Raw genomic sequence first — 26,374 nt, 5'->3', positions numbered from 1 at the left:
GACTTATCCCACCCTCCTCACCAGAGTATCTGAGCATCTCTCCGTCATGCACGAAACGACGTGACTAATATCTGTCACCTGTGGTTCGTTCTTTCTCTCATTCTGCCCCCGAGGGGAGAATTGTGTGTGCAGTGGGGTGCTCTGTTTTGGTAGGGTTGTTTTAATTAGTGTGATTAATGGTGTTATTTATGTACTTGCTGCTGTGCTGGGTTTATATTGGCAAAGGTGAGGTCAAAGAAGGTTTGGATGCTGAGAGGCCATGAAGACTGAGTGCCCCTCTCTGCCTAAACGGGGATCGTCCCAGGGCAGGGCAGGAGCTCACATATGGCACACCATGGGGGAAACTGCACCTGTCTGAACATCAGTCTGTGGGTCAGTGACTAGTGCAGGTCTAGGGAAGGTTAAGCAGTGACCTGATCACAGTCTAGAAGTACCTATGTGGAGAAGAGATTTCTGATAGCAGAGGGTTCTTTAATCTAGCCGAAAAAGGGAGAGCGTGATCTCATGGCTGGAAGCGGAAGCTAGACAAATTCGGACTAGAAACGGCACAATTTTTTACCAGTGAGAGTCATTAACCATGGGAACAAATTACCCAAGGGTGTGATGGATGCGCCATCACTGACAGGCTTTAAATCAAGACTGGCTGTCTCTTCCTAAAAGCTCTGCTCCAGCCCAGACGCCAGTTCTGGACTCAGGGCAGTAATCACTGGGGCAGTCCTCCAGCCTGTGTTACACAGGCACAGACTAGAGAGCACAATGGTCCCTTCTGGCCTTGCCATCTGTGGATCCGCATCTCTGGCTTCTTTCACCAGCGCTGGGAAATCTAATGGGACTTTTTAAAAAAAGCAAAGTGCAGAGAAATCCCCTAAAAATGGGTAAAAGGATGAACCAGAAAATCTAAGAGGAGAGCTCTGTGCAGGGACAGCCCTGCTCCCAAGAGAGCCCAGAGGCCATCTGCGGCAGGGCCCCGACCCCGGCTTTGCCTGCTGGGTTTCTCCCAGGCTAAAGTCACAGAGTGTGTCCAGCCACCCCAGCTTGTCTGCAGTAACAAAGTGACACCCAGATGCCTTGCTCAGAGGAAGAGGGAGGGGCTTGGACGGATCCACTAGGAATGGGGGGCACATCACTGCATGGCACGTGGTGGGGAACTGTGAGAGGGGTTTTAAGAGTCAGTCACCACCACCAGTGCCTGGGACCTCTTGTTCGTTGTCTTGTTCTAGGCGTTTGCTTCTGCTCTGTTCCCCTGCCTGCTCATTGTGTGTATGGCAACTGGATACTGGAGGGGGATGCAGGAGTCGGGGGGTAGATCCGGGTGCGGGGTGGATAGACGAGATGGCTAGAAATCATGCATAGATTCCAAAGGGGAGCTCTGTTTTCATCTCCTACAAACTCTGCTTCCTCAGCCTCGGAGGTTGGTCTCCTCTTGGACTGGAACTGAGCCGGAGAAGCTCTGGCCAGTCAAAGCTCCGAGGTGATGGATCCTGCTCTGGCTCTGGGACAGGACATGATGGAAAAGACACATTTATGTCCTAGCTAAACATCCAGTGGACATTCTTTGGGTAGCAGTGTAAGCTCAGAGCGCTCACCGCCTTGTCCCTTCCAACACGCTCCCCGACTCCCTGGGTGTGTACTTTGCCCAGCTGAGGAGCTGTGTGTTTAATTTGGGGGTGATTGTCGTGAATTTTAATGGTAGCTGCTGCTTCTGCTTCTCTTTCCTAGATTTTATAGTGGACCTCACTGCTGCTTCAACTCACTCTCCCTCTCTTCCAGTTGTGGGACCCCCCACCAACACTGCTGTTACCCCTCAATCCTGCCCCACATCCCTCCCAGCTGATCCAGCATTGAGCTACTCAGACACACAGCTCTGCCAGCGCCCCTCAATCCCGACCTGCAGCCCCCCTGCTATTCCGGCCCTGGGATTCCTTACCGCTGTAGCAATAATGCCTTTATCCTGTCACAGGGCTGTTATCTTTTAAAGATCTTCCCCATACCCAGTTCAGAGGAAGAATTATGTCCTATTAATAGTACCCTGATTTTGTATGGCAATATCACTTTATAAACATTAAATAGACAGGACCACTTTCCTGAAGTGCAGCTACCTCTGGGGTGGAATATGGAAGCTGTTTAACAGCACACCGTAACGCTGTGTAACGCAGCACACCGTAAAGAATATTGTTGCTCTTTAAACCTGTGGGGGAAATGTAGGCGGGGAGACAGTGATATGCTGAGTTGGAATTTAGCCAGGATGCTGGTGTTGCAAAAGGATCTTTAGTGTGCACTGGCCATCAGGGATCTTTGTTTTGCATCTCAGTCAAAAGCCAGCACAGCACCCCTACCGAGGAGGGGTCCAGTAACCACTGGGAAGCAAGAGTGCCCCTGTTCAATCATCCACACCCCTTCCTGCAACAGTGATCACCCAGCTATGCCATAAACAGGCCTCAGCCTGTGTAGCAAGAGACCAAATGCCGTCACTTCCCAAGGCCGCGAGCCTCATGGGTAAGCCCAGGGGTTTCTGAGCACTGTGAAGGTGTCACAGACATTGTCTCTCTTCCAATCAATTTTCCTGATGATTTATTTCTTGTTTTTTAATTGATATGGGGCAGGTCTAAGGCAGGCTGCCAGCGGCACCAGCCAAAGCCTCTCCAAGGTGTCTCTGGAGCCAGAGCCCTAATGCTCAGGGCACGGCGTGTAATGAACTCTCCAAGGACTCGGCTCGTGCTCTGTATTAGCTGAAGAAGCGTCTGGCCCAGCTGTTAACTGTCCCATTTAACATCATAAATTATTAACTTAATTTTGAGGAGGGTCGGTGACGGATCCTGCTGGTCTCGTCAGCCATCGTGCAGCCTCCGCCTCTGGGCACGGGCGGATTCCGCAGCAATGCCTCCGGTGGAGCAGCTCCAGGGGGTCCGTGCAGCTGCTCGGTGGTCAAGGGGTCGCCATACCCCAGCCTCTGGCCTGTTTTATGGGTACCCCGAGCAGCACGTGAGGTCAGGGGAAGCTGATTACATACCTGCCCTGTGCGTTTCCTCCCTTCTTTCCCCCCACTTCTTTCTTTGATCGTGAGCTCAAATTTGTTTTCAGTTTGAACCGCCATCTCGCTAACCATGAGGGCAGGGGGCCAAGCAAAGCCAGGGTCTGGTGGCAGTGGCTCCCCAGTGGATACAGGGTCCCCATGGGCAACACTGGGCCTGGGGCAATGCAGCAGGAGCATCCCTTTCCAAATAAACCTCTGCTCCCGGGCTCGCGGCCGCCACTCCCATACCGAGCTGGCAGTGGATACTCTTCCCACTTATCCCTCTGATATTGGCTGCTGCTCCCACCTGCCCCTCTGCGTTCATATGGGCCTGGGGTAGGTGCTCCCCAGTTACATGTTCATTGGGCTGCCCTGTTTTGCTGCTGTCTTCCAAATGGACAAGAGCATTTGACCCTTAAAAGTCTTGGCCATTAATGTGATATATTGTTATACACTGGCTAGTGGGTGTGGCAGTCCTGACCCTACAGGATGCAGTCAGAACCACTCAGCTGTGTGTCATAGACCCTCTGATGCTTAGAATTTATGAGGATTCTCCTTTAGCTCAAGTGGCAAGAGTTTGTGGGTTGGGAGCAGGAGGGGCTGGGGCTGTTCCCGGTCTTTCTGAGTCAGGTGTTTTCTGTGAAATTTCAAGTAAAATGAAAACATTTAGTTTTGGTTAAAATTTTTCACTGATTTTTTTGATTTTTCAGCAAATTGAAATGAAATGAAAAAGAACCACTTTGTGTGTTGTGTCGTTTCCTCCCCTTCACACACACCCCCCACCATGCACATACTTTCGTCTTCCTTTCCGAAAGAAAAAAGGGAGGGACAACTGAAGAATCAAACCAAAATAAGCATTTTGAATGGAAATGGAATGAAAAATTTTGAAAAACTTTGTTTGGTCAAAAAATAGAAAAATCTCAGCAGAAACTGATTGATTGATTTACCTGCGATGTTTGTTTCCCTCTAACAGGTATTTATCACTGAAAAAATATAGAGAGAAATCTGTTTTGACCAGCTGTGCTATCGAGTCCTGAATGGCCTTGGGGTGCTGCCTAGTGATAGCCCCATTGTGTCAGAGGGAGTGAATTCCTGTAGCCTCTGCCTCCCAGGGCACATCTGCACACAACAGCTGGGAGCGCACATCCCCACGCAGGTAGACAGACATGCTAGCTCTGCTTGAGGAAGCATGCTAGAAATCTCAGCGTGGCCGCGGCATAGGCGGTGGCTTGGACTAGCCACCAAGTGCAAACCCGCCTGACCTCTGGGTGTGCACTAAGAGCTGCCACGCTGCCCCACTCTAGTGTGGGTCTGCCCGCCTGCTCTAGGAATCACGCTGCCAGCTGCTGTGTAGACACATCCCTCAGCTCATGCGCGGTCTGAGTGGAGCCCGGAAGAGTAAGGAAAGGCTCAAGGCCCTTTTCCCCTGCGTTTCACCTTCTTCCCCCCAGGTTACCATAGCAGAGGGAGATTGCTCAGTGTCTCCATGCAGTATCCAGGCTAGGGTAGGATAGAGCCCTAGCCTTTACCGCTGAATTTCCCAGGCCCCCTGGCTTGAAGCTGCACCTGGAGAGTGCTCAATGGCCAAGGTCAGAGGGGCTGGCTGTATTTCTGGTGGCTTTAAAGAATCAGAAGAGCAAAGAAACAGCTTCCCCACCCTACCCAGCTGGGCTAGGGAAGACAGAGAGGTGTCATGCAGACCGTGCCCCAAAAGCAGGAACCTGTACCCCCAAACAGACCTGTCAACAGAACCCCATCTGGGCTAGCCCAAGAGGCCAAACTCCAGCCTGCCGCAAACAGTTGAATGACCCCCCTCTACTCCAAAGAGAAAGGGGTGATGGGAGCTCACTGTTACCAAGCCCCAGCTGATTCCAACCCCTGAGGGCTCGATTCTGCCCTCTCTTACTCACCACGAGTGCTACCGTACTCCCATTGATTTCAACGAGACTTACTCACAGTGGACGGTGAGCAGAATCAGGCCTTGTCTGAAGAACTAAACCCACAGGATACAAATATAGGACCCAATCCTTTACTCAGTAGGTACTCAGGCCCATGAAAGTCAGGGGGAGTTTTGCCTGAGTAAGGACCCTGGGGCGTGAGCCACAGGGAGCAAAGTGTGAATGTCAGGAAAAGCCCTCCATTTGCCGTGTGCCTAGAGACAGTGAGGAGTGCAATGAATAGAAGGGGCAGTGGATTTTGTTCTTCACACCCAGACAACGCACAAACCTGCTGCGTGCCCATAACACAGCACTCAGCCTACACAGGTGTAAAATCCTCTGCACGGCAATAAAACACTCACATCTAGTCTATATATTTTGTAATCCCTTTAAAGGTTTTTTTTCTTTAAACCCCTTGCCCCAGCTCCCTCCCACTCTCCCCCCAAAAATTATTATAAAGAATTATTGCCATGAGTATGTCTTTCCCAGTGAAAGGAGAAAATCGCCTCATTCATAATTTATCCCCTCAATTACTATTAATAAAGAAATATTTCAGCAGAAAATGGCCTGGGAAAATTACACGTAACATTGCATTAACATTCTATTTGAACATTTTCATCACATTTGTTATAGAGTTAATAAGAGGGATATGCTCCCCTGACTTCTTCATGAAATTATGGGCTGCCTATGAGAGTTTAATCTTTTAGACTTTATATAATATATTCACTTTACTAATTGAGCTATCCAAGGAGCAGTTAGGGATGTTCTTAAACGTGGAAGACAAAGTAATCAGGGCCATGACTTCCTGACTGGAGGATCCGCTTCCGGAGATGCGGAGCCACCCGTGTGAATTACACACACATGGGTGTTTACATGCTGAAACACCTCTCGCTTACCTCTTCTTCTTACAGCTCAAATTCATCAGCACCACCACAGCCATCACCATCACCATCATCACAGGCTGATCTGCTGCCCTCTCTTTTGGGAGATGCCAGGTGGGGAGCTGGACTGGGCGGGGTGCTCTCTGTTCTTCTGATCTCCCTGATCAGCTATTGTTTGCGACTTTGGGCGTCTTTGTCTGAGATTTAGGGCTGGCCATGCTCTGCAGTGTTGAAGAGCTTCCAGGCAACCCCGGATGCCAGAGTATCTGAAATGTGTGTTGGGTCAAAGAGAACAGGCAGGGGAGATATGAATGGAGAGTGATAGCACATTCACCAGCTCCTTGTGGGAGGGTGTTTCTGAATGTGATTTGCATGCACCTGGAACACCATGTTGACCCTCCTTTTGGACTATCTCCTTGTCTCAAAGGAGCCGAGCCCCAAGACAGCTTAGGTGGGGAAGAAGCGGAAGCCCTGGGAAGGCTAAAGAAAGCTACTTGGGAGTGGGATTGGTTCAGGAGAGGGGAACTTGGAAAGGCAGAATGAAAACATTTGTTATTACAACTCACTGGGCCTTGGATTCTGATTGCAAAAGCTACTGTAATTTGTACTTAGAAGTTGTAACAAGAACAGCGTCTCTCAAGAGCGTTAAACAAAGGAATGTGTGTGAATAGAATGCATAAGGCACAGAGTGTGTATATAAACTGCGTGTATACACATCTCTATGTAGCATATACACACTTCCCACTCCTACGGTGTAATAATTCTTTCCCCTGCCCCAGCCAGCAACCTCAAACAATGAACCTTGCCTCGCCCTGCATTGCAGCCCTTTTACAAATGGGGAAACTGAGGCACAGAGACTTAAGTAACCTGCCAGAGTAGAACACAGCCCTTTGTCTTCCAGCCCTCCCTTTCCATGAGACCCTCCTTCCTTTCCATAGCTACATGCACACCCTCCGTGTGGGATATCAGGCCAAGGGACTGATCCAAAGCTCATAGGAGGCGGTGGGAGGCTGTCCATGGACTATAACAGACTTCACTTCCTGGCCCACACCAAGTGGAGGATGCCAGGTCCTACTGCGTCATCTGAACAGGAGGAGGGTTGTTTGCAGCCCGTGCGTGGGTGCAGAGGGTCCACCATCGCCGAGCAATGGCCAGCTGCCCTGGCTGAGAGAGAGCACAGGACCCAGCTGCCTCAGTCGGAGCTGCTCCCTTCGGAGTGTCCTCGGCAGCACTAGGGGGTGAGCCGGGGGCAGAGACCGGGAAGTGGCACTCAGCTGTTGCCAGCGGCAGCCTGGCTCGGAGTACGCTGGGATGCTGATTGCAGGTGTGTGAGAGCAGAAGCTGCCAGGAGGTCCAGCCAAGGAGAATCCTGCTCTCCCATTCGCTAGCATTGCAGAAGCCATTAAAAGGTGTTGTGGATCATGTGGCAAAGGCCACTGCAGAGGGAACCAAAGGGTCAATGAGAAGATTTTTTTTTTTTTGCACGTCTGAATTCGTTAGCTGGAATTCATGAGCCAACCAGTCAGACCCTCTGGAAAGGCCCATCTGCGCAGGAGAGAGCCAGGCGACAGCAGAATGGGCTGCCCTGCCTGGCCTGCCCTGCAAGGTGGCCACATGAGCTGACAGCCAAGGGACCTTGCACCTCTCTTTGATCCCCTCCAGACAGCCCCGGGCTGGCTACATCCCAGCTTCAGATGGGAAATGGCCTGGCATGAGAGTGAGAAAGTGGGAATGGGCTAAAATCCCCTCGACCCACCCCTCCAAGCCTCCTGCCTCCCGCCGCTTTGATGTGTGCTCAGGAGGAACTAAAGCAAGCAGGCGTTGCTGAGCTTGGCAGCTTAATCCCCTCCCATGTAACTTCTGTGCGTCAGGACACGCGGGACCCAGTAAACATCCAGCAGCCTCTGGCAGAGCCCGTGCAGGGCTGGCTCCTTAGCTAGCTGCTTGTCTCCCCCTGCCCCTTTTCTGTGGAGGAGCCGGAGGCAGGCAGGCAGTATGGGCCTCCTGGGAGCCCCCTGGCCCCCTGGGGTTAGCATCTGGATGCTGGTCCATCGCAGGGGAGGTGGCTGCCACAGGAAGGGCCCAATGGAGCCATAAAACTGGGAGATCAAGGCTACATGCCGGGATTTCCCTTCCCCCAGGACATGTCAGGGTCATGGGGACAGGTACAGACCATCTGGATCCTTAGCCCGTCACTGGCTCTGCCGTGTGTCCTAGGGGCTAGTGACTTCAGGGTGCCTCTTGCTGACCATAGACCTTATGGCAGGGGATTCCTGGCAAACCAACAGTTTGCACCCATTTTTCTGCCCCAGATGAGAGGAGCCTCAGGTGGCCGGGGACTTCCCCAGCAAAGGGCAGCAGGGCCCCTCTTTATCTTACACCTTCACACCTGTTAATTGACCGTCCTTGTGCACTCTCATCCTTCTGCCTGCCGGATAGGTAACTGGCGTCCGTTTACTGTGTACCTGAGAAGATCACAGGGTTGGCACAAGTTGGTCTCCCCGTAGCACCCACAATCTGCCAGATGCTTTCCAGAGAGAGAAGGCGGCCAAGTCTGTGCCCCTTACAATCTAGAAATGACAAAGCAGAGAGGTGGAGGGTAGGGGAAAGAGGAACAGCAGGAAGCAGACCGACTGGGGATTAGCTACATCCTGGCAAGACTTCAAGTGTGCGCACAGGCGATCCCAGATCACCCTACAGCCACCCCTCTCCGCAGGGGATTGAATGGGCCGTGGCAGCACCCACCGTTGGGTGGCTCAGCCAGGCAATTGGGGAGGCTCATTTGGCAGAGCACTGCGTTGTGCAGGCAGAGAGGCCTTCCAGGGCAGTCTGCTTGCAACGTGTCACACGCAGAGAGCAGAATTTGATACAGAACTAAAAAGGTAAAGACAGAAAAATTAAGGCTGGAATGCGCCAACCTCACTTAAGAACAGGACACCTGGGTCCCTTCCGCAGGTCAGTTTAGCTGCCGTTGCTTGGACAGCATCTGCTATTCACATAGCCAGCCAACTTCCCTCTGTGTCTCGGACTCCCTTTGAAAGCCCATCAGCATTCCATTTCTGCCTGTCCCTCCACCCGTCCTGGGACATCAGAGCCAGAACCGGGGGCTGAACTGACGGCAACGCCTGTGGTTGGTTCTGGGCAGGATGGACCACACTGTAAACAGGACAAGGCTTGTAAACAGCACTCCAGCTGGGATCAATTTAGCCTGTTGGGGTTGCAGACCCGGCGCGGCAGGACACGGTGTCAGGGCATTGTCGAGGGGAGAGGGGAGAAAGAAGCTGAATAAACAAACACAGCTTGTCCCTTTTTCTCTTCTTTTTTTCGTCCCAGTGTTGTTATTTCAGCCGGACAATTGCTTTGCAGATCGAGGGAACAAGCTGGCTCCCAGTGCCGCCCTTTCGTATTGTGTTTTCTCATGGGAATTTGTCCTTGCATATGTGTGCATGTGTCTTTGTGTATGTGTATAGACAGAAAATAGTCTATATAAATATATTTCTACTGGGGAGGAGTATATTTACTTTCTTAAAACCCAGGTGAGGCAAAATATGTTGGATTTTGCTACTGTGGAAGATTCTGCTTTTCCTGAGCGTGTGCAGCACACAATAATGCTCGTGAATGCACGTGCTTATTAATGCATGCATACAGTTTACACTCAGTGCGTGTTTCTGCATTCTGCACTCTGCATGTGCATCTCTTAAGGACAGGGAAACATTATGGAGTTGGAACGCTTTGCAAGGCTTTCCAGCTCATTTGGGGCACACAGAGGGGAAAGCGAGTTTCCTAAAGTCTGAGGCAGAACTAGGAAAAGAACCCACGAATCCTGACTCCCAGCCCTGTGCTCTAACCACAAGATCATCCTTGGTCGCAAGAGTAAAATGCATCAAGAGTTTGGGTAAATTCTGCTTTGCTAGGACCCTGGTCTGCGCTGAAGGCTGTACGTTAGAGGCTTCCTAATTTTCATGTCTTAATTTTATTTTTCCCACATTTCTCCCTCTTCTCTCTCTCTCTCTCACTGACTCACACACACACACACACAAACCTCTGTTGGAAAAACGATTTTAATACCCATGGCACATTGTCCGGGTGTGATATAAAATCCAATGGCATGTGGCATTTGGAAAAGGTCACTTCTCCCATCAGGATTCATTATCCTGCTTCAGCCCAGGAAGCCACCGGGTTACCCCCTCCTCCCCAGACCCCTTGCCCCCTCCCATGAGGCATTTGGAGAGCTGAGAGAGGGGATGAAGAGGCTTCGTGGGTAGGGCTGGAAGTTGAGCAGTGTCAGCGGGGTCCCTGCAGCTCCAGAAGCACAGGCTGCTGCTTCTCCAGGTAACAGGGATCTCCCTCTGTTGGCCATAGTAGCAGGTCCTGTATCCTCTCTGTGGAGCAGCCACTAGAGGGTGATGTTACGCACCTTGCTTATCATTTCCGCTCAGGTAGTGCCAGGGCCTCAGGCAGGGATGGGGTGGTAATGGCTGGGCCGTGTTCCGATTGAAAGGTGACAAGTGCTGGACCCATCTCCCACTCCAGGTCAGCAGTTCCAGGGGAACACTGCCTTTTCGTGTTGAGTTCACAGGCAGATCCAACTGCCCTCCAGTGGGTGATGTCAAATCTGGTTCCCTTTGTTTGACCCTTTGACCACACTCCTGTCCCTGTTGTTCATTAGTTGTCCCCTGTAATTATTTGGTTTTCCAGGTCCTGTGGACCCCCCTCCTAGGCTGGGGGGGATCCTTTCGCAGTGGGCAGGCTTCACCCGCCCACTTCCTGGATCCCAATACGAGTGGGTGATGTCAGCGCTATTTAGCTGTACCTACAAAGCAACAGATGGTCCTGGAGCCGGGTGGGAGTTCCGAGAGCTCTCATCCCAGCCCTGCCTCTGGAGTCCTCCTCACCTCCCTGGGCCTTAGCTTCCTTCTCTGTACGGACAGCTCATGTCGGGAGCGTGGCTGTGTAAATGTCTGAGCATTATCCCCGGGGTGGGGGCGGGTTATGGAGCTTTGATCCGAGCCCCCCCGCCCGTGTGATTTGCAGTCTCTGTTCCTCGCCGCGCAGTGCCCTGCCTCGGCATGGACACAGAACGAAAATGCACCTCTTCCCTGTTTCACTTGTTTTATTTTTCATTGCGCTGGTTTTGAAGCGTCCCTTCAGCTCGCAGCTCATGACGTTGGGCTGATCCTCCGGTGAGCTCTGCTGCCTGGAGAGAGTGGAGAGGAGAAACCTGTGGAAGCCCAGCTCCTCCACAGCTACCTTCCCTCGCATGGCCTGCCCGGTGAACTCCTCTTAGCACTTGGGCCGTCGACTTGGGGGGCGTTCAGAGTCCTCTAGGGCTCATCCCTATTCTGGGTGGGGGACCCAGAGTGCAATGCAGAATACACCAGGCTTTCACTTCTGCAGAGCTGCGGTTGAACTGAGCTGTGGTTGCAGTGAGTTTGATTAGTCTCAACCGAGCTCCTCAGAGAGATTTGTCCACACAAGTGAGCATCCCGGGCAGATGAGCGAGCTTCAGGGTGGGGGAAAGGTGCAGGTCGGGATTGAGAGGCAGTGGCAAAGCGGTGTGTGTGGTACTCAGGGCTGGGATAGCAGGGGGCTCTGGGTAAGGACTGAGAGCCATCAGCAGAGCAGGGAAACCTAAAGCAAGAATAGTGGGGGGATGCTGCAGGTCAGGATCGAGATTCCTTAGCAGAGGGGTGGGGCAATACGTGCCTAGCACCTGCTTGTTTGCCTAGCTCTTGCCTTTCCTTCTGTTCTGTTCCGGTTCCCATACAATGCCCATCATTGTGCCTATCCCTCCAGCTAGTCCCTGCACTGCCCTTCCCAAACCGTTCCCAGGAAATCGCTGTGGATCACAGTCTAAAGCTGCCTTCAGGTCACACACATGGGGCAGCTAGGCAAATCAGCCTGCTTTGTGAGGCCTCTGGAGATGGTGACTTCAGGCACCTGTTTGAAGCCTGGGGGAGGGTGGAGTGGGGGTACATTTTCCTAGTGGATCATATCATCCAGAGCTGAGGTGGGGAATTTCGCTTACATACTGCTGGGGATTCCTCGCCATTACCGTGTGTCCTCCTGACAGGTCACCTTATGGGTGTGCCACAGGGGCTTGGCCTCAGGAGTCCTGGGTTCTCCTCCCAGCTCTGATACAAACTGCCTGGGTGAGTATGGGCCCTGCCCCTCTTTGGGCCTCGGTTTCCCCACCTGTAGATGGGTGAGTTGTGAGAAGGAATGTTTGTGCAGTGCATTGAAGATGCAAAGCCCCAGGGGTTTACTGGAAGGGCAAAGTCTGATAGAGGAGCGTGTCTTTCTCAGGGGGAAGGAGCAGAGGAGTGACTGTTCCCGGGGAGCAGAGAATCTGATGGTTTTTGCGGAGGGGAGAGGAATTTGATGCCTGCTGCAAGATGACTTAGTGTGCAAAGGGTGATGGTAAACGGAGCCCCTTCCTGCCATATAAACACCAGTGAGTTATGGGTACCCCAGCCTCTAATTATGCAGTCAGCCCCAAATAGCTCTGTCTAACGAGGCTGACAGACTAATATCTCAAGAGCCCTTAATGCGTTATCATCTCTCGCTGTATGACCTCATATTTATAACTGCTCTGGTGGGAGGTTGAGAAACGTCCTTTTCTCCCCCCCACCCCCCTCCGAGCAGGGGCTCTTCAGCCTCTTCTGTTCAGATCAGGAGGAGAGAGGAGATATCTCCCCATCCATCACCAGTAGAGTTCGCGCAATTAGATGATTAAAGACATTTTTTATAATATTTGGAAGAGGCTTTGAAACATTTCTCAGGGAGCGTGATTAATGCCTGCTTAACCCTTCCCTGGCCTGGCTGGAGAGCCCGCCTCGGCGGAGACCCAGAGCAGCAATGGGCGCAGGCAGCTGCCGCCGGCGGCTACACACAGCTCTGTTCCTCTTCGTTCCAGCTGGCAGTTGCAAAGCCCCAGGCCCAGATCCCTGACAAGGTGTGATTCATGGGCCCAGGGCACCTGCAGGAAGCACAGACCCCATGGCAGTTCCTAACCCAACTGGGACTTCGTGGTTTCTGAGGCTTCAACGGCTCAAGGGCTCAGGAAGTGAGCCCCCCGAGGCTGTTATGCAAGAGGCTTGACACACAGGGTCACACACATGCCGCACTCCTGCTGCCACGCATGGTCATGCTTCCAGTTCCATGCCACACACTAAGCAGGGCCCAGCACACACAGAAATGGATGGAGATGAGGGTTCTGAGGGTCTGACTCCATGGGGTCTGCGGTCCCTTAGCCCAACAGGGAGAGAAACACCGGCCTAACCCCACGCTTCTGCTCTCCTCCGAGTTTCATTAGATCTGTGTCTACCTGTCTCTCACCACCCATCTCTCCGCCGACCCAGCTCTCTGATGACATTGCTGAAGTGCCTGTCGCTGGGACATCTCTTTAATCGTGGAAGGATTTGCACAGAGATTTTCACAGGCACAAATGCTGTGGGCCCCTGTGAAGGTCAATGGGATTTGTGCATTGGGGAAACTCCCCCTTCATGTGTAGTTTCCCAGAAGTCCCATATGTGCAGGTGTCACTGGCTCCCGGGTAAGCACAGTTAATAGCTAGGGAACCCTTTCACTCCTTTTCAAAATAGCTGATGTGGATTGTTAATTATTCCAACATGGAAGTGGCAATTTCTCCTTGAATTTGGGAACTAAACCCTCCTGCTCCAGTCACAGTTGCAATATTTCATAATCTCAATTTCTTGTCAATTGATTGCCAGATAGAAGCGACAGCCAAAGAGGGCCACAGGCGTCTGCGACCACCACCCACCGTATGGTTTTAACTCTGCCCCTCTGTAAGTTTTCATTATTTTATTCTTCTTCTTGTTGTTGTTATTTAGACAAACTTGAAAAAAGTAAGAAAGAAAGAGACACTTCCTGGTCGTACTTCCATTAATAAATAGCTTACAAGAGGTTAATAATGATTAATAGATGTTTTAATTAATGGTTAATCTGTCGTTAGAGAGTCCAAGAGGTCACAGGTTTATTATAATCATAGCTTATCACTCACTATGGCACCTCCATATGCTTATAGCCATGTAGAACACATGCTACTCCCATCTGTAACATGCCTGTAATATCCTTTATTAACCCTTTGTAAACTACTTATAAAGGGAACCATAGTTAAAGCACGATCAAAATCCTAATATGTCTGGAGTCAAAGAACCCTACAAAATGGCTGGGCAGGAGTTTGTTATTAGTTTAAACATTGTCTTAGTTGACTGGTAGAGAAGAGAAACAGAAAGAGACCAAACTAAAAATGCATCTGAATAGTGTTCTCTGTTACCAAGTGCAAGGACAGACACAGACGGATTCATCACAGCACTTCTGTTCATTTGATAGTATCCAAATCCTCTTGAATCCTGGGAATTCCTGCAGCATCTAAGCACTCCTCCGCCATCAAGGAACAGAGCGTGGACGCCCCCCCCCCCGCCCCACCCCAGCCCCCGCCTTGAGACCAGGCAGGAAGACAGCCCCATTTCATGGGTGGAGCACAGCCGGAGAGGTGACTTGGTTTGCCCCAGGTCATGCGTGGCATCTGTAGCAGCACCAGGAACAGAGCCCAGCTCTCCTGTGACCCAAGCTAGCACCAGAGCCATGACCCACCCTTTGTGCCCAGAATGCTGGCTTCCTCGTTTTATTTCCCTTCTCTGCACTTTCCCCTTGGAGCACTAAAGATGAGTTCCTTGGCCTACCCCTGCCCGCTCCCCATGGAACGCCACCTTTCTCATCGCTTCTGTTCCCTCCAGTTAGCACGAAGGTTTCCTCCAGATCCCCCCCTTCCAGCTCCCTTAGAGTTCTCATTCCTGGGGCAGTCCACCCGCCCCCGCCTCCCCCGCCCTGAGGTATCAACCAGGAGCCTGCAGCAGGAGGGATCAGGCAGGAGAGATCAGGGTGGCTCTTGGCAGTCTGCGGGAGGGCAGACCCTGCTCCCAACCCAAGCAGCAAAACACCTGTCCTCTTCTTGGCTCCGTGACCTGATACTGGCCCAATTGAAACCCTAAGAACATGGCCAGTCCTCAGCACGACTCGACAATTTCCCAGTGCTCATGGGGTTGTCTGTGGCCATTTAAACTCACATGTCCTGAGTGGAGCTCTCACAGTGGGGAGCCTCAACTGGCCATTGGCTAGGCGGGGCAGTATCATTATCTCCATATTCCTGATGGGAGAAACTGAGGCACGAAAGGTGAAGTGAGGTGGCCAAGGCTGCACATCAGGACTAGAACCCAGGAGTCATGGCTCCTAGCCCCACCTGTTCTAATCACTAGACTGATACTCTTCCTTGAGCTGGGGATGGAGCTCAGAAGTCCTGACTCCCAGCCCTCTCCCCCGCTCCAACCCCTGGAACCCACTCCCCTCCCAAGCTGAGAATAGGAGTCCTGGCTCCCAGTTCCCTGCTCTAATCCACTCCATCAGGCTTCCTCTCCTTTGGGTGCCTTGTCCAAATTGTGTTTCGATAAGCTCTGGAGATGCAGTGATGAATCCCAGAGACACTGGAATCCCACCCACCAGCTCAAGGTCTCTGGGGTCTCCGAGGGAGGAGACGATGTTTAAACAGACTGACACAGAAACAGCTGACCCTTTGCAGGCAGGAGTGAGCAGATTCTCCTTGCTAGCAGCAGCCGTTGCCGGGACGTAGCTGCAGCCAGGGGTGCAGCAGTGGCGAGGGTCCCTATCATGCCCCATTTAGCCAGTCACACAGCCTCTGATGGGTCAGATACCGTTATCTCCATTTTACAGATGGGGAAACTGAGGCACAGAGCAGGGCTGTGACCTGCTCACATGAGTCCCGAGCTCTTTGCAGCCAATGCTGTGTGCTAATCACTAGACAAATTCTCTCCATCCTCAAGTAGCCACTGAGCAATGAACAGGAATGAAAGCTGTGCTGACCCTTCGACTAAGTAGGCTTTGGGTACACAGTGGGTTGGCTCTGGATGCCGTCAGGGACAACTTGGCCAACAACTCGCACTAATAAAAGCTGGGGTAATGCAGTAGAGAGAACCCCATGCTGGGAGGCAGGGGTCTCTAGAGATGAGAGCAGGGGAGCCAGAGTCAGGTCTACTAGGGCTATTCCTGTCTCTGCCACTGACTCCCTGTATGACCTTGAGCAAATCCTGTCATCCCTCTGTGCCTCAGTTTCCCCCTCTGTGAAATGGGGATGATAATATTGTGATCATCCGATTCCCTAGAGCTCTTGGAGCTCTGCACAGGGAAGGCCCTAGAGTAGGGGAGAGCATCGTGCTGAGCTGTTAATGTCTCCTCCCCAGAGCCAGGCCTCACCCCTTCTCTGGGCCCTGCTCAGGAAACCATCCTCCAGAACCTGACTCCCTTTCCACCCTGGGAGTCAGAGCGGTCATCTTTATTCTCCCTTTCCACTCGTGATGAGTGGGGTCAGCTGCCTACCATGGTGGCCTTGCTCGCCAGGTTCAGCTAGTTCCTTCTGAGGCAGGCCCGGGTGCAGCATTGCTGAGAGCCTGGCCCTGAAAGGCTGCTGAGAGCTGGTGCTCTCCCCTCAGGAAGCCAAGGTGTGAGGGCTTTCTTCCCTGCTCCCCAAGAGCTTTGACGCCTTGAGGGGGCCTTCTCCCAGCTGAGCTCCCTCTTCCCTGCGTGGTGTCTCAGCTCTGCTCCCTGCGAGCGGCTGGTGCTGCGGCAAGCTGTCATGTCACTGTGCTAGGAACACCCCTTCCTCCAGGAGCTTTGCCAGCACTTCCCGGAGCTGGGAACCCTGCCGGGGGTCGCAGGACTGTCCAGTGTCAACCCGTTGTTTGCAGGGTTGTTGGAGCTGTGTTGGGCCCAGGATATTAGAGAGACAAGCTGGGTGAGGTGATATCTTTTCCTGGACCAGCCTTGGTTGGTGACAAGAGAGACCGGGAGAAGAGCTCTGTGTAGCTTGCAAGCTTGTCTCTCTCCCCAACAGAAATTGGTCCAATAAAAGAGATTACCTTACCTCACCCCACCCCTGGTCTCTCCTGTGAACCTGGGCAGGCTTCAGTCATCTCAGCCTCGCACCCCAGGGGACCTGCAGGCAGAGAGGGGCTGAGCAGAGCATCCCACTGAGCCCACGCAGTCCCCCAGCTGGCCTGAGGAAAGGGGTCAGGCCGGGGGTGGGGTTTTTATTTTCCACTTTGCCTGGCCTTCCTTCCCGCCCAGCCCTCCTGTCCCACACCCATCCAGCTAGACAGGAGGGAGCTGAATTTAGACACACCTGCCCAGCATCACGTCTCAAGTGCTCGTCTGCTCCATCAAGCAGCCCGTGGGTGCTGTTCCTGGCAGTGAGGAGTCCAAGCAGCGGGAAGGGGGTGAGGCTGCTCACGCAGGCGCTGTGCTCGGGCTGGGTGCAGCCAGGGGAGAGATGCTCCAGACCCCCTGGCTCCAGACCCCTCTTCATTGCTTATTTCTGGGGCATTACATTCGACAGGGAAAATTTGTTTCTGTCCAGAGCAGATGCCCGGACAGTCTCAGGCCTCTTGGGAATTCATCATCCCGAGCATTTGTTTGTGGCTCTCCAGGACCCTCTGCCCCACAGACCAGCCACAGGCCCTGTTCTCTCTCTTTCTCCCCCGCATACACAAAGAGGGCCCTTCCACTCCTCCCACACATGGGGGGCGGAGGAGGGGGGGATGGACTAGCCCATACACACACACACATGCACGGGGAAGGGGCTTGTGCTTCGGGCTCAAAGCTGAGCTGCTCCAAAGGGCTGCCTGGGTTTAGGTCTCCAGAAATGCAGATCCCTGGCTTGGCCCGGGGTTGGTGCAGGAAGCGGGTGTGACCCCTGATGGCCCCTCGAGCTGCCCTGCTCTGAGCAGCCGCTTTCACCAGGCTGTGCTGGGCGCGCCGAGCAGACCTACAGGCTGGGGCAGAGAGGATTGTAATGCAGGGCTTGCCCTGTGCAAGGTGGGGTATTTGGGCATCAGAAGGTCAGAGTTGTCCACAGCAGACCAATGGTCCATCTCCTCCACTCTCTTGCCCCTGGCTGCACAGGAAAGAGCAGTTGCCTGTCTCGTCTGGTACCCCTCCTCTGCTGTAGCAGAACAGTCCCAGGGGAGCTGAGGATGCTCAGCACCTCCAAAGATTGGATCAGAAGTGGGGTGTAAGCATCTCCCAGTCATCGCAATTTCGTTAACTCTGAACCCTAATGATGGTTGTGGAATAATGCTTGTCTTGTGGAATATTTATACAGGTAATGATAATGAAGACTACAGCAGCAGTGACATTTTTTATGACTCTGATCATTGTAACAGAAATGTTCAACTGCTCTGAGACTGGGCTGAGTTTGGGATTGTGGGTGGAGTTTGTGTTTGTATTTCCCCCTTCAAATTGACCCCCCCTTGCTGCGTTAAATGAGAAAAGGCAGTGAGACCAGCTCTCCTGGCAGTTTGCTTTCTCCCATCACATCTTGGGGGCACAGAGGTTTGTCCCGGGAGCAGCTGGGGTAGGGAGCATGTGTTGAATGAGATGATAAATGTACCACTGCGCAGTGTGATAAATGGCAAAGGAGCAGGGAGCCAAGCCCAGGCGTGGTGATGGAAGTAGCAGTCTGTCTCCCCACTCCCTGCCCCCACTGCCATCTACCTCCCTCTGAGCAGCATGTGAAGAAAGGGGGTGCTAGAAAGCCCAGATACCAGGCCAACCTTTGGCACATTTATTGACACTCCCTGAGTTCATACCTCAACTCTACAATCTTTCCCTGAGATTATTAAAAATTAATTGATCTCTTTTATATCCCCCCCGATACCCAATGCCGCTTGGAGTTGGGGAGGAAGGTGGGGATGTGTGTAAAAAACACACTGATAAATGTTAATTACTCTTTTACGGCCCTTGTCAAATTCCAAAGCAAATCGTAAATTCATTAAACTCTAACGGATTAAGCACATGCAGCTTATTTAGTCACCATAAACAAGATCATTTGGATGTTGATTTTTCCTTTTTTATTGCTCCAGCAGAAAAGAAAAAAAAAAAAAAAAAACCAAGGAGCAGTTGGCCAGTTCCTAGGGAGCCTGAAAAGTTCTGGTTCTTGTAATACCTTGCTGCTGGAGCTCCGTGGCTGCTCTCTGTGTTACAGTGGCATCTGCAAGCCCCAAACCAAGATCTGGGACCTCACTGGCTACCTGTGATGCGCGCACAGTAAGGGAGAGTCCCTGCCCCAAAGCACTTACAGTCTAAGTAGACAAGGGAAAAGGGAATGCAGCGGTTGGTGGTAGAGCAGCGAATAGAACCCAGGTGTTCTGATGCCCAGTTACGTGCCCTCGCTACTAGATGCTGATGCTCGTCAGTAGTGGGGCAGGGTCTGGTGAGAGATGGGACAGGAAGTCCGTTTAATGGGATTCTGTCCCCCCCTCGCCTCCCCAATTCCTTTACAGTGGTGGCTTGAGCCTGGATCGGGCAACTGGATCGAGCTGCGTGTCGGGAACTGCCCAGTGGTGACTTCCATCCAGACTATGGGCTGTGCTCTGGAGTGCATAGGTCTGCGTTCAGCTAGCTTTGCATGGAATTTGGCTGAGCTAGCAGGGTGCCCAGAAAAGTACCTCCGCTCTCTGTGCTTTGCAGAGCCGTATTGGGCCCAACGGAGTACTCGCTCCACAGAGCGGCTAGGATATCTCCCTCCCCAAGCCCAGCCACGGGGATCAAGAAGTGGCCTGGGAGTTGAGGACTTACCATTTGACAAGGGCTCCCCACAATGGGGACAGGAGGTCCCCAAACCGACTGAGCTTCCACCCACATCCTCACTCTGCAATTCATTCGCCCTTTGATTAAGCCTCCAGTGAGGAAGGGAAGGCCAGTGGAGCAGTTCCTGGCCAGCCTCGGGGTCACCCCGCCCATGGAGTGACTGCGACGGCTGAGCATGCAGGTTCACCGATTGCAGCTGTTTCCACTACACCCCGAGGGGCCATCAGCATTTTAACCACTGCGTCATCTAGCGTCTAGGCCTGTGCTCCTCTGTGTCAGCACCCCTTTGGGGGCGTTGCCCCGGCGCTGCTAACCGTGGGGATTTTTAAAGTCCAGTGTGACTTTGTCTCCTGGCTATTTCCGGCTGATCCAAAGAACAAGAGCCATGATTTAGGGCCCTTCCGCTTAAGAGACCTCATCAGCGCTTCACTTAATGGGAATCCATGGTAGTGCTGGAGAGAGAACCTGGCCTCCTTGCCCCCGGCTGCCCCTTCGTCCTTGTGTCTCCTGTCTGCACCTCTCCCTGGCCTGGCCGGGGAGACACAGCGAGCTCACCAAAGGGTTGGCTGCTGGGGAATTGGTTTGAGGGTGTCTCTGTCTGATCAGGAGTGCGGACAGTGGTTTTTTGGGTTCTGCTGGTTAATGTCTGCGATGCGCTTCCATCTGAGTGTTGGGTAGGCACCGTTATTTGGTCAGGAGTAGTGGGGATTAAACCTGGACAGAGCCACCTGAAAAGCCACCTCTTCTTGGTGCGTGGGTCAGACCAGAGCTCGCTTACAATCTAGGCCTCCCCTCTCCCTGGCTTCCTCGGGACTGCAGGAGAAAGGTGAGAGGTGCATCAGGATGTCAGCTTCTCCAGGGCTTCATTCCCTGGCAGTGCTTTCCTCCTTTCAGTCTTCAGCCTTTTCCCTTGGCAGGTACAAAGTGCACTGATAAGTTTCTGCACAGGGCATCTGTCCCAGCCAAACCTGGGAGCAGGTTTGCAAGGCCAAGTGAGGGTCTTTTCACCATGTTTAGTCTCCCCCGCCCCCGCTCCAGACTCAGAGACCTCCTCAGGGCCGGCAGATTGGTAAGCGCAGTGTGGGCAGTCAGGGGTTAACGGAAAGAACATGCCCCATGCTAAGCAGTAGCTAACAGCCACTAGCTAATAACTTTATGGCTTCAAAGCAAGGCATTTATCATGCTGAAGTTTGTTTATGCACTAGTTATATGGCACATTATACCAGATCTGTGCTGGGCTGATAAATTCTAGATGACAAGCAAGGCTACCGAGGGGACTTACTGAGTCCAAAAGACCAGTAGCTTTTTCCTGAACTCTGCTTTCCGAGATAAGGGCAGTTTTCCCCTCTTTTGTTTTGTAAGGAGGGGAAAACAAAACAAAACAAAAATCACCTCCAACAACCTGTAAACTTAACAAAAAAGTGAGGGATTATTTTTTTAGTTTTCTGGGCTTTTGGGTGGGGTGACTGGCTGTTACCTTTCAGACAGATCCCAGGTGATTGGTCACCTCTCTGCTAGAAAGTTCTGAGTTTGGTCCCCACTCGGAGTTGTGCAGATACTGGGTGTGGGCCCTGCCGGGGGCACGGTGAGGGCGCCACCCAGGTGAAAGTGGAAGTTAAAGTACTCCAGGCACTTTTTGAACCTGACCATCCTCACCAACGTTCCTTACCTCACTAACACAAGATCTAATATTAATCATTACAATTATTATTCCTAGCCTCCTGAGCCCCTAAAACGAGATGGGTCAGTTTTATTCTCCCCATTATATTGATGGGAAACTGAGGCATAAAGAAGGGCTGTAACCTGCCCAAGATCATGTAATGAGTCACGGGCAGAGCTGGGAATAGAGCCTAGGTCTCCTGGCTGCTCTAACCACTAGACAGCACATCCATTCTGTTTTGAAGATACCTTGAGTATGCCTAGGGCTCTGTAAAGCTGGCCTCACTCCTGTTTAGCGTCCCAGCTGCTGGAATGCCCAGGAGAAGTCCTAGGTGGACACACCAGGGGGAATCCTGTATCTCTCCCAAGGGGACAGAGGTTGTTCAGTTCTAGCGTAGCACAGACCTTGTGCTTAGTGTCCGAGATGGAGCAGGAAGGTTAGTTAGCGTTCTAGCCCTTCAGCTCTGGCTACCTGAGCTCTGCTCCTGGCAGGCACGCTGAGACGCCCTGCCCAGCTGTACCCAGCCTGGCGATGTGTCACCAGCCTTCGATTCTGCATATCTGAATGCAGAGGGGGTTTCAGTTCCCCCCGCAGCGGGTAGAGTCCCTGCTGGGAATGCAGCCGGATGAACTCAGTGGCACCTGGCATGGTGGTGCTGAGGGCTGAACGAAAGAGACGAAACCTGCCCAGACTTGTGGGCATTGGGTGTACGGACTTTGGCCCCCCTGGTAATCAGGGCAGCGCCTGCGCAATGGGCTTGCAGAGGGAGAAGTGAGAGGGCACTGGGTTTCAGAGAGCAGGGGGCCAGTTAGCTTGGGGACAGGAGAGACTCCGAGCAAGGGGGTCAGATCCCATGTTGACGGCTGTAGTGTCAAACCCTGGTTAGGGAGTTAAGAGCGGCTGTTCCCTTCCCCGCGTTGGCAGCCTCACTGCTTTGCCAGTGGCCAGAGCCCCTGCCCCTCTGTCCTGCCAGGTCCATCCCGTCGCAGCAGGCAGGGGGAGATCTCTGTCTTACCCTCCCCTTCTCTCAGCTCCTGCAGCATGGCTCCCATTGCTTTTCTACTGGCACGGCAGTGTGTGCACATGTGTGTTTGTACGTTCACATCGGGGTGTTGGTGTGTACCCGGGTGTATGGGTGTGGACATGCATCTCCGAGTGTGCACGTGGGGCTTTGTATGTAGGTACATGGCGGCGTGCGTCCGTCTCTGCAGCTGTGTGTGTGCCGGCCCCTGTAGGCTGTAAATACTGCCGGCGTGTCAGGGAGGTTGAGCAGTTTATAGCTCAAGGTCAGGCCCGTGAATCATAAAGAGGTGTCGGAAGGCGCATTAACTCCGAGCCTTCGCTCAGTCTCTGGGTGGTTTCAGGCGGGGCCCTGGAGGCAGTGATTAAAGGGTGCACCTTCCCCTTTAGTTTTACGGTAAAAGGAAAGCAGTAAATTAGAGGCCCCCGGGCTTGGTGCAGGCCCAGCCTCGTCTACCTGGGGTACCTGCCCTGCTGCCCCCAAGAGAAAACAGGCCCAGGCCCCCGTACCGCTGATCATGCTGTCCAGCTGTGCGGTCAGTGGAGCTGTGGCAGCTCAGCCCTTCCCCGTTCCCGGACTAAGGGCTAGCACCAAGGAGGGGCACAGGGCTAGAAGCCTTTTCTGTGCTGCTGGGAGAGCCCCGGTTCCTCCTCGCTGCGGATGGGAAAAGCTCTCCTCGCCCACTGACTCCATGCTGCCCCTGCGGGCTCTCCCAGGGGACACAGGGCGTTGTTCAGAAGGGTTTTCCCTGCTGTCTCTCTGGGCCGTGTGTGCTTCCTTTGTACCTGGCATGTTGTGCTGGAAAAAACACCCCCCCCCAAAGCTCGGCCTCCCCATACCAGAACAGTCCGTGTCCAAGCCAGTCGAGAAGGGTTTTGAGCAGCTCCCTTCCTAGTCTCCTCTGGCTGCGTCTCTCAGGCCTGGGAAGGCAGTGGCCCTTTTGCTCTGCACCTTTTTACGACTCTGGCTATAATTAACTTGAGTAATAAAATTTTTTGAATCCAAATAGATATAATTAACATTTAATGCCCATGGTTTTTTGCGAATCATCAGGACTATTAAGAGCTGGGTATTGATTGAAGAGGTGAGGCAGATGTCTCTGTTATTGGATTGGGATTGCAGGGGCCAGGGGAGAGGAAGAGGAAGAGACTCCAAGGAAAGGACCTCTTGCAGGAGGGACTCAGGGTCCCTGCCCCATGGTGTCTCCTTTGGGCTTCTCCAGCTTCCCCATAGCCCCCCACCCTCGCCCTTCCTTCCTGGGACGAGTCTGTGTGTGGGAAGCAGAGCTGTGGAGCGTCCGATAGCGAGTGGAAGTTGGCTCTGGTTGGGAGGCAGCAGGACACCTCTTGTCTGACGATGGGCTGTGATTGCCAACCTATCCCCACCAACTTAGCCTAGGCCTGCAGGGCAGCAGCCCATGCCGTTCTGCAGAGACCTTGGGTAACCATCACACTGGCAGTGCAACCTGGACCTGGCAAGGGGGTAGTTCGGGGGAGACCGACCGTGGGAGCCCCAGGCTCCTCCTTACTCTCGGAGGGGTAAATCGGTATCTCCAGTGCTGTAACATTCTGTTTGCCATACACCCTTCTCTGGATTCCTGCCCAGGACACCCGACCCTTGGAATCCATGCACAAGCCTGGGTGTGACTTTGCCCCAGTTCACTCTCCAGCCAGGATGGATGATCCGCCAGAACTCCTGAACCTTTCCGTTGGTGCCAGGGCAGAGGGCATCAGTTCTGGGCATCCCTGTGCTCAGGGACCCAGCACTCACATAAATTCCCCAAAGGGCGCCACCTCCTGGTGGAGGCATTCTTAGAAAAGATGTTTAAAATCACGACTCCACCACCCTGCACGATCTTTCCCTTCCTTATCCTGCTTGCAAGGCCAGTGGTTAGCACAGGAGCTGGGAGTGAGGATTACTGGGTCCTATTCCAAGCGCCACCACTGACTCACAGTGCAATGGTCCCTTTCTGGGCCTCACTTTCCCCATCTGTGTAATGGGCACAGTAATACGAGCCCACCTTTGTAAAGTGCATCCAGGCCAATGGGTGAATAGTGCAACATACCTGCCCAGTATTATTACTAGCTGGGCTTACTGTACTTCTTGTGAACATGCTGTGCTGTACAAGAGATTATGTAATAATGCACCTGGCTCTGAGAACTGCAGGGTGTCTGCAGCCTGGGCATGGGGATCTGCAGCTGCTCACCTCTCCAGATCTCAGCTTGGTGCCTGACCCTTCTGGGCCAGTCCCAGAGCCCCCGTGCAGCGCCTGGGATCTCGGAGGCCAGGGCGACAAGCTGGAGTGTAGGAATGGTAAGAGAGTCAGCCGACGGGACACCGAGTTGATCAGACAGACTAAAAAATAACACAGGCCAACTCTCCATTAGCTGCAGAACCAGGACCTGTGTTATCCTCAGCAGTGGCCCCCTGCCTCAGGGAAAGCTCAGGTTTTGTGATTAACTTCTAGCTCTAGACTGGGCCAAATCAGAGCTCTGCACCCAAACCCCTCTAAATTGGGGAAGATTGGGAGCTGAGCTTACTACACAGTTTCACTCCCTCTCTACGTACAATTCAAATGGGGCTGTTCCTCCCTGCCAGAGGCCACGGAGATGGGCTCACGTTGAATCCCTGTGGTGGTGCCACGCTCCGGGGAGCTCTGCCCAGACGGCGTGGGATGTGCCTTCCCACTGGACCTGTTGTTCTAGGGCGGAGGTTTGCGGCAGAGAGCCACCAGCTGAGCTGGGAAGGCAGGGAGACTGGAGAGAGTAACCGCTTGCCAGAAGGGAAAGCACTTATCCCTCCCCACAAAAAGTCCTGACCCCCCTGGGAGTCAAGGCTCAGAGCCCTGGAATCGCTGGGGCTGGCAGTGCTGATGGATGGTGTGATAGCAGGCGTGAGGCGGGGCAGCAGAGCAGAAACCAACAAACACAAAGGCAGAGGCGGCATTTCCATGAATAAACGCAGGCAGTAACAGACTGTGCCAGGGGCTGGGCCCGGCACAGGCCGGTCTCTGTGACCCTGTCCCGACTGGCCCAGCTGGGGTACCTGCAGTGCCATCCCGAGGCACCCCTGAGCTCGCCCTGAGTGCTCCAGCCAGCACAAAGCTGCCTTTCTTTGCCAGCACACAAGTGCTGATTGTTCGGACGCTTTCCCTGCCGCCGCCTTGTGTTTCTTGTTTTAACCCGAAACAAAGAGAGAACTTTCGACTGCAGCGTGTCAAGAGCCCTTTGGATTTCATTGGCCTTGGGTGACAAGTTGAAAGGAGCCAGCAGTGCCCTGGTGGATTGCGCGCCATGACTCCCGGCAGAGACCACCTGTGCCTGCTGATTGCAGGGGGGGGCCAGAGTGAGGGCAGCCGGCTTCACGCCGTGTTACTGAGCATGCTCAGTACAAGCCAAGCAGCAAATCTGGGGGTGGGGACGTGACCCTGCATTGCCCCCCACACACACACGTCGCCTCTGACTGCTGGGGTCTTTTACCAGCCCTGTCATGTGATCTTGGGCAACTCGCAATTGCTCTGTGCCTCAACTTCCGCCTCTGTAAATGGGTCTAATGATCCTGCCCCCACCTTTGCCGAGTGCTTTGGGATCTATGGATGGAAATCTTACGCGAGTGTGTAGTATTCATGCTGAGCGGCTAGAGCAGGGGTGGCCAACCTGGGGCTCCTGGGGTCGCAGGCGGCTCTTCAGACGTTAACATGCGGCTCCTTTTACAGGCACCGACTCTGGGGCTGGAGCTACGGGCAACAACTTTCCACGGCTCAACCCCAGGCCCTGCCTCTACTCCACCCCTTACCCCACGGCCCCTGCCCCTTCCCGCCCCCTCCCCCGAGCCTGCTGCACCCTTGCTCCTCCCCCCTCCATCCCAGAGCCTCGGGTACACTGCGAAACAGCCGATTGTGGCAGGCAGGAGGCATGGGGAGGGAGGGGGAAGTGCTGATCAGCAGGGCTGCCGGCAGGCAGGAGGTGCTGGGGAGGGAGGGGGAAGTGCTGACGGGGGCTGCTGACGTGTCACTGGGGCTCTTTGGCAATGTACACTGGTAAACTCTGGCTCCTTTTCAGGCTCAGGTTGGCCACCCCTGGGCTAAAGACAAGAGTCTGGTGAGCTGGAATGACCTGGTGGCCAGGTCAGCTTTGAGTGGGCGATTTTCTCTACCTTTTGATTGGCACAATGCACTCG

The 26,374-nt window shown here is 53.4% G+C and overlaps 1 protein-coding gene across 4 annotated transcripts in view; it reads left to right on the top strand.

The window, feature by feature from the left end:
- RNF220 (ring finger protein 220) overlaps positions 1-26,374 on the top strand; it is a 334,084-nt gene that overhangs the window by 121,935 nt on the left and 185,775 nt on the right. For 2 of the 4 annotated variants that reach the window (XM_084636163.1, XM_084636161.1), the window contains exon 3: positions 13,565-13,639. The exons of the other annotated variants lie outside the window; for them this stretch is intronic. In XM_084636163.1, the coding sequence (XP_084492289.1) occupies positions 13,565-13,639 (75 nt within the window). The remainder of the gene's footprint in view (positions 1-13,564; positions 13,640-26,374) is intronic. 4 annotated transcript variants of the gene reach the window in all.

The sequence above is a fragment of the Lepidochelys olivacea genome (assembly GCF_965140295.1).
Source record: "Lepidochelys olivacea isolate rLepOli2 genome assembly, chromosome: 8".
In the NCBI taxonomy this organism is placed as follows: domain Eukaryota; kingdom Metazoa; phylum Chordata; order Testudines; family Cheloniidae; genus Lepidochelys; species Lepidochelys olivacea.
Note: the sequence above shows the minus strand (reverse complement) of the source record. Positions and strands in the feature narration are given on the sequence as shown.